The 8,653-nt window shown below is 39.4% G+C and overlaps 1 protein-coding gene across 1 annotated transcript in view; it reads left to right on the top strand.

Moving 5' to 3' along the window:
- The window catches only part of KCNH5 (potassium voltage-gated channel subfamily H member 5), a 220,708-nt gene extending 213,615 nt beyond the window's left edge, over positions 1 to 7,093 (top strand). Inside the window, exon 11 of the mRNA XM_018556196.1 lies at positions 5,962 to 7,093. Coding sequence (XP_018411698.1) covers positions 5,962 to 6,897 — 936 coding nt within the window. The 3' untranslated portion in view covers positions 6,898 to 7,093. The remainder of the gene's footprint in view (positions 1 to 5,961) is intronic.
- Positions 7,094 to 8,653: the final 1,560 nt, after the last annotated feature.

Genomic DNA, 8,653 nt, shown 5'->3' with positions numbered 1-8,653 from the left:
GGGGGCGGAAGAAGGAGCGCTTTCATATCGGATGGCCAGCGCCCAGCGGTGAGGGGGAGAGAAGCCGCCCCCAGGACGAGCTGTGTCGGCCGCACTGCGCCCTTGTTGCCATGGCGCCTTGTGCGGCCGCACTGCTCGCACATCCCTAAGGCCGGCCCTGCTCTAAAGCAATCCTACTATTGGTAAGTTCTTTCCATTACTAGGTTCACCAGTATGAACCTAGGTGTGAAGTTTACAGTGAGGACAAATGTGGCAGTTATTAGGGTTACAAAACTAATCAATATAAGGGTAATGTTAAGGCAACAGGGAGGGTTAGTGTGATGGTTAGTTGTAGGGTTACAGGGAGGGTTATTGTGATGAGTAGCCTTAGAATAGGGAATCACTATATGAACCAAGAGCTCTTCACCAAAAACTACCAGTGCCAATTTCCCGGCACTAAAAACTAAATGTATTGTCCTTAATGGGCTTGACCAAGCTGTATGCAAGGACCTGCAGTATATCACCCACAGCAGGACATATACCAACAGTGGTATGCAATACACGCTTTAAGAAATGCAAATCTACCATATGTATTTTTTTTATACTCTATATTGGCAAGAAAGCTAAATAAATAAATAAAAGAATCAATATGTAGTCAGACAGGCCCACTAGAGACACACATTTCCCGCATCCTGGCCCTGCAGTAGCTGTGCAGTCTGTGTTGTCTGTAATGACTCCCCTGGGCATATACAGAATGTAGTGTTTGAGTTGGTTGATAGTACATTTCAGTACATTAAGTTTACAGAGTCAAGGGACTAAAGTGGAAAATAGAAGCCATCCTGACAGTAAATTGTTTAATATCTATTCTCTCCCTCAGGCTTTTTTTATGCAGTTAAGGAAATTAATTGAACTTTTAAAGTTTGTTTAATGCGTCAAAGAGCTGAAAGAGAAATTTGAATTAACATGTGCCTGGTGCCTACACACTGCAGGGAGGCCTTTTTGTGGGCTGGCGTCTATCTGGTGCAGAATGATTTTAATAGGGATCCCTTAAACTTTTTGCTTTGCCGCCATTTCGCCAAATTTTCACTATTGCAGTTAAATGCAATAGGATTGACGAGGGAGGCAAAATTAAAGTCGTTTTAAATAGTCCTGTGGCCTATATTGGCTCCTGGAGGTTAGGCTGGCTTTACAGCTGTACATTTTATCACACATGCCTTGCTCATGGACGTCTGCACATAGTCCACCCCTAGGTAGATGTATTTACCCAGCAATGCTCTTTTGCTGCTTCGCAGCACTGCTTGAGCCCTCACTAATGGATCAGGCCTTCCAGGTTTGGGGGAGCATTTGACCATACTTTGGCCTAAGCAACCAATCACCAGGCCCAAACACTGTCATGTTGGGGAATGCCACATTGTCATCCCCCTGTCTAGGCCCTAACAAGAGAGCTCAGACAGACAGGCAGGACGGAAAGTGGTGAGGGAATGTTGCTGGATAAGTATATCTGTCCGGCAGGTTTGGAAAGCTACATGTTACTACTAGAAATCTACTGCGATGCTGAAATAGAAGTACCAAAACCAACATTAAAACTATGTGGCAAGACACATTAGCTTCTCTTTCAGATTTTTCGCTACAGTTTTTATCTTCCAGGGTAACAGCTGTGCCAGGTACACTCTATATTCCTACAGCCTTGTAAAAAAGAAAATAGCACTGCGCATCAAACTCAAAAATTATATTCCTAAAATGTGAAAAAAATTGTTTAAAATGTGGAATTGTCACAAAGGGATACACAATTTTGTGTCATACACAACACCTGTGTTGCACAATGCCTGTGCTGATGATAGTTAAAAAAAACAAAAAAAAAAACAAACGTGCTAGTACATCTCATAAAATGTGTACATATAGAAAATCCTGTGTTGAATCTCACAAGTGATGTATAACTCCCACCTAATCTGCATAACCAGGTGTGAAGTCCATTACTTCTGGATACAATAAAGTCCTTGTATGTGAGGATATATCTTCCTGCTTTTATAATCAACACTCATATAATCATGATAGATCCAATATGAGAGAACAGGGTCAGGATAGGAGAGATTTTTTAGAACGGGGACGGAATACACGCCCATTAGACCCCTGGGGACATAACAGGAGAGACAATGGGCACCAAAGTATTATCAGCATATGAGAGAGAGAGAAGAAGGGAGAGAGAATTTTTGGACACCAAATATAAAAAGAGGGAATCATTGGCGCAGAGAGGATGGGAACATGGGATGGCACCAGGGAAGAAATTTCCCACCCAGACCATGGCAGAGAGAAACCAGAGGAAGAGAAGGGGGTGTAGGGGAGGTAAGAGAGTACGGAGCAAGAAGAAAATGGGACTAACTGGTAAGGGAATTTTTAACCTTAGTTCCACGCCCTTAATGGAGGAGGAAAATAGAGTGTTGGATTTAGGCCTTAAGTTTGCACCAGTAAAAAATTTAAACAAATTTGACACCTATATAGATTTGAATAAATGTGTTAGGAAGTTAAATATAAAAAGATATTATGCTAATTCACAAGGTTCAATGGTAAGAGGGAACAGAGGAGAAATATCGGATAGATTTGCTCATGCAACATTAAAGAATAATTCTGTTTTCAATCCACAAAACAGTTCGAATCATCACATAGAAGTTTTCAAATCCTTGGTAGAAGCAGAGATACGAGAAATGAAATTCCAGCATATACAAGATAAGGATTACATCAGCTGTGGAATAAAAAGTTTGGAGAGCAAGAAGGATAAAATAATCAGACCCGCAGATAAAGGGGGAGGAGTTGTGGTTCTAGATAGATGTTACTATGAGAGGGAAATGGCTCGAATATTGGGAGATGAGGATACCTATAAAAAATTAAATAATGATCCCACTAGCAAATATAAGAAGCAATTAGAGAAACTGTTGAAAGATGGATGGAAAAAAGGGATTCTAAATAAAAAAGAATATAAATATCTGTTACCGTCCACCTCAAGAATACCAGTAATGTATTTGTTGCCAAAAATACATAAAGATGCGACTAACCCTTCGGGTAGACCAATTGTGAGCGGTATCAAATCATTACTATCACGCACAGGGGAATATGTGGACCAATTTTTACAACCGCTGGTTAACAAGACAAGAGCTTATCTAAAAGATAGTAATGATGTTATAAAAATCCTAGATGGAATAAAAGATACAAAGGATCTAATTTTTGTTACAATGGATGTTGAATTATTTGTTATTATTGTTGTTATTCTGACATACTACACTATGGGAAGCCTTTTTTTCTCTCTCTGAGCACAAGAGAAGGTGGAAGATGGAGGAATAGTTTTACACGATTTTGGAAAGAAAAGCCATAGTTGGGAGGAATCTACCCCAATTTATTGTTGGATTAAAAACAAAGGAGAGGATTTGGTTCTATATAGATCAGCAAAGCGCTAATTGTTCATCTGAAATATGGTGAGCAATAGGAGTCGGTGAGTGCGGCCAGATCTTATCTTTGAGCACGGTGGAGACTGGAGAGCACTGATTCACTAATTGTTTTTGCATTCACGGACGTTGGTGTTGATTATAAAAGCAGGAAGATATATCCTCACATACAAGGACTTTATTGTATCCAGAAGTAATGGACTTCACACATGGTTATGCAGATTAGGTGGGAGTTATACATCACTTGTGAGATTCAACACAGGATTTTCTATGTTCTTTACACATTTTATGAGATGTACTAGCACGTTTGTTTTTTTACTATCATCAGCACAGGCATTGTGCAACACAGGTGTTGTGTATGGCACACAATTGTGTATGACACAAAATTGTGTATCCCTTTGTGACAATTCCACATTTTATACTATTTTTTTCACATTTTAGGAATATAATTTTTGAGTTTGAAGCGCAGGGCTATTTTCTTTTTTCCTATTTTGGGTGTACTCACCTATTAAGCACAGCTGCTCTTAGAGTGTTATTTGATTCCTAGCGCAGTTTCTTTCTATGTAATATTCCTACAGCCTTGCCTAGTACTGCCAAACCAAATTGGTCAAAATAGGACGGAAGTTATTCTTATGCAAGACTTAAAAGTGTAATTCCAGCCAAAACATTTTTCTTTAGTTTTGGATAATCTCATCTGCTGTCCAAACGTGAGGACAATCTCTAGAATAGGGTTGCAAACAACAATCAAAATCCAACAATGCTTCTAACCCTTACCCGCTCTCCTTAAACTGTGTCTTTATTGTTGTCTGTGTCCCTATTGGTGGGATTTTTCCTCATTTCTTTTCTTAGTGAACACCAAAATCCACCCAAACAGAAATGAAAAAACTAAGTTGTACTCTTTGCAATTCTGCATATTTCCAATGCAGTGCATTGTCATATTTCCTGATCCTTTTCTTTGCTGCACTATATAATGGAAACTATAGTAGTTTGGGTCAGTTTTGTTTTTTTTGTTTATGAGTATATCTTTTTAACTGAATACACACACACACACACACACACACACACACACACAATGTTTTACAAATAACCATTTAATACATACCAGGATTCCCAGAGCAGTACATTTCAGCTTGAGATACTGAGCTCTTTTAACAGGATCTTTAGAATAAGTGATAGAGAGAGGAAATATAAATATTCAGTATTTAATATTTACCCAATTAGAATTTTTTTTACAAATCTTGACCGTAATATATAGGAATTTATACGAAACCACTTTGCATTCCTTGCATTTTTCAGTTAATGATCTTTGAATTTGGGTCATTCAGGGTACATATGAGTCAGAGTTGATTATTTTACACCTCTCTAGCCATCAAAAGCTATAGGGATAGATATAAACCTTTTTAGTATCTGATCCCTCCTCAATAACTAATGGAAACAATCGAGAGGGGTGGGGGATGGGGGTTAGGTGATGATCCAGCTTCTTGCAAATTTTTTAACACTTTTGTAGCAGTCCTTACAGTGCTTATTTCAAATGACTTTGCAAAAGGTTTCTTGGCACCTAGCAGCTTAAGGCATTTATCTAAAAAAAACTGTCATTTGTTTAGCTAATTAGAGGGATAATGAACCATGGACAAAAACTTTAATAATGTAATGATAGCATGTGCTAGTGGAAATTGAGCAGATAATACTGTAGACTGTTAATTCAGACAGCATCTCCTAGATTACAGAATCTGTATGGTAAAACTTGCTCTAAAATGGGATGAAAATAAGTCACTTGTGAAAGTTTTTTTTGAAAAAGAGACTCTGTCACCAACTTAATTCTTTATTTGTTATAATTTGTTTTTATTATTGTATTATTATACTTACAATGTGCCTTTGAATATGCTAGAAAATTTGACTACTCCAAAAGAGTCAATTCCCTAGCACAGTCACCTCCCTGCTTGCGCATCATAGCTCTTTCCTCTTCTGGTACTATCTAATTACTTTGCGTGCTGGGCCACCTTCTCTTCACCTCCTTTTATATCCTTTAATGTAGCAGCTTGGGGAGAAGCGTAAGGGAATACTATAGCGTGTCACTTGAGTGACAGCTCAGTGTCTGCTCACATCCAAGATAGTGGTGCCCAACAGCACGTCAGATGTCTACACAAGGGAAGATTTTACTGGTAAATTAAATGCAAATGTATGTTAAAGGCACATAAAATCTTATTGGAACATTTTGCTGAAATGAATGGTCTGGCGACACGGATCTTTAACATTCCATACAGTTATTTGTTCTATTCTTTCCAGTCTCAGGATACAGAACACAGTTGTCACACAGGGAAAGAGTACGCACTGTAACCAAATAGCATTTTTTTCCAACCAAATGCTTATTACAATATTTCAGTCTCCTGCCTGGGAGCAATGAATTTATAAATAAAAAAAAATAAACCACAGTGTAAATATTTCTAACCAAGCATGTCGTATTTCTTTTTGCAGAAAACCCAGACGTAACTTTAGTTTTTTAATGACCTTTCCTTTGTTTCCTTTTTGTATCTCGTTCCATTAGATTGTGTTCCGAAAAATCAGTGATGTCAAGAAAGAAGAAGAGGAGCGTCAGCGGCAGAAGAATGAAGTGACCCTTACTATCCCCGTAGACCACCCTGTACGGAAGCTCTTTCAGAAATTTAAACAGCAGAAAGAATTACGAAACCAGGGCTCGACGCACACTGACCTGGAAAGGAACCAGCTCCAAGTTCAGAATCGTTCCATGCACAATGGAGCTGTCATTACTGGCACTAGTGTTGTAACCGTGTCCCAGATAACTCCCATTCAGACATCTCTTTCTTACGTTCGAACCAGTGAGTCTTTGAAACAGAACAACAGGGATGCGATAGAGTTGAAGCCAAATGGTGGCAGTGACCCAAATTGTCTTAAGGTTACTAGCCCCATACGCGTCAAGAACGCTAATGGCAAGGGTTGGCTGAGATTAAAGAACAACACGCAGGCCCACGAGGAGAAAAAAGAGGACTGGAATAATGTCACAAAGGCAGAATCCATGGGTTTGTTGACAGATGACCCAAAATCAATTGACCCTGAAAACGGGGTGTCTAAAAATCCCTTGAGGAAAACAGACTCATGTGATAGCGGAATAACAAAAAGTGACCTTCGGTTGGACAAAGCAGGGGAAACACGTAGCCCGCTTGAACACAGCCCGATTCAAGCTGATGCAAAGCACCCTTTTTATCCTATCCCTGAACAGGCCTTACAGACCACTCTGCAAGAAGTCAAACATGAGCTTAAGGAGGATATTCAATCTTTGAGCTCTCGCATGTCAGCCCTTGAACAGCAGGTGGCAGAAATCCTAAAACTATTATCGGAAAGGAAAACACCCCCAACGCCCCCCAAAACTCCATCCAGCCCCCTTCAGATACCATGTCAGGATATTTTTAGTGTTTCCAGGCCGGTAACCCCGGATTCTGAAAAAGACGAGATACATGTATAACATATATTGTATATGCGTGAGTGGGTGTATGGGTGCATAGATGCACACGTCCAGTAGGCATATATATGGATATATGCAGTAGTAAATAATTTTAAAGCGCATTGTTCACTCTAAGCCGATTGAACTGGAATGACTATGATAAACATGGATCTTCATTCCATTCTGTGAGGTTGCACTGGATACCAGTTTCTCTTTGAAGTCATTTTAGGGTAGAAACATAAAGACCAGGACTATTAAACTAGCTTTGTGTAAGGGTGATGAACACCTGTTGGATGAAGTTGTACTTACTGCTGGAACCCCATGAGGAAGACAGTCTTTTCTTCTGGTTGGCCATATAGCTGGTCAGAGTTGTGATTATGCCACTGACTTTAATGACTACTCTTCTTAGCAATAGAAACTTTTTGGAGCATTGCTATGTAACACAGAGTTCAGGCAGCCAGCTAAAAACACATGTGAAAAACATATATGTAAACCCTTTAACCTTTCAAGGGAATCTTGTTTAGTTGGTCACATGCCTGTGCCATGCTGCACAGTCAGGTATGTAACACCCCTAATTCCTGATTTAACTTTACAGCTGCACATTAGACAATGAATAAGTGTTAGTTCCTCTCTTTAGTGAGCAGTAAGACAACAAAGGAAGCTGTAAAAACTGAGCTGCAAAAAGCAGTGTCGTCCTCCTCCTGACTATGCAGTATGGCTGTGGCAAAGAGAGGTGGATCATATATATATTTATTTATTTATTTATTTTAAACTGTGTATTTAGTTGGATGCTTTGAGTTCCAGGCTAAAATATTGGCTTGTTTGAAGCTTAAAAAATTAATTTGCCTAGCCCAGTCTTTAAAGAACTTAATAGGACCCTGCAGTACATCTAAGTAGTCTTGCTAGCTCCGAAGTTAGGCACACGTGCTAGTCTGAATGTGGGGATTTGGGTATATTGCCCATTGTTTTATATGGCAGGACCCCAGCTTCCCTGTCCCCAGATTGGCAGATGCTCCTAGTTTTTATAAAGCTACAAAGTACCTGAGCTGAAAGACATTACGTGGACCATTGGGAGGCCAAATAGAGAATAGACTGTTTTCTACATCATTGGTTTACAGCGTCAAGTTTTTGTGCTGAAAAAGGCTTGAAGTGCATTTAGCTTTTACACACAACTTCACATAACAGGTGCCCTAATCCCAGTCTACCTGAAGCTAAAAGGTTTGGGCTAGAGTTCTTATCTACTAGTGATAATAGCCCATTCCAAGGCTCATCATTTAGGGTGGGCTTCCTACATTACTCCAGCAGCTGATCACCACTATTCTATGACAGCCAGTGGCTATTATAGACTTGTGGTTCCGCACAAGCTGGAGAGGTACGAGAGTGTGTCTATCTCATGGCTTAGAGGGAACATTGCTTCAACATAACTTGAATATTGTTTTATCAATTTTTGATGTGTAAATATTGCATGTCCAGCTGGATACTGGCCTGCCAAAGATAAAACTCCTTAATCTAGATATTGCTTGTAAAATATGCAGTTGACTGCATGCATTCTATACGTTAATTTATAATCTTAATGACACTATTTATATACTAAAAAGACAATGTTATATTTAAATATCAGGGTCCATCCTGCCAATATTGCTATGAAGAGTCATAGGCCTCAGGCTTGTAAAAGGAGGCATCTCTCTTCAAGGCTTGTCAATAATATGTTTAAGGAGATAATTGGGGAGTTAAAGAGGTATCCCACTTTACTCCACTAGCACAGACTGCTTAAGTA

Source organism: Nanorana parkeri, unplaced genomic scaffold (assembly GCF_000935625.1).
Source record: "Nanorana parkeri isolate BGI_ZX_2015 unplaced genomic scaffold, ASM93562v1 scaffold12, whole genome shotgun sequence".
Taxonomy (NCBI): domain Eukaryota; kingdom Metazoa; phylum Chordata; class Amphibia; order Anura; family Dicroglossidae; genus Nanorana; species Nanorana parkeri.
Note: the sequence above shows the minus strand (reverse complement) of the source record. Positions and strands in the feature narration are given on the sequence as shown.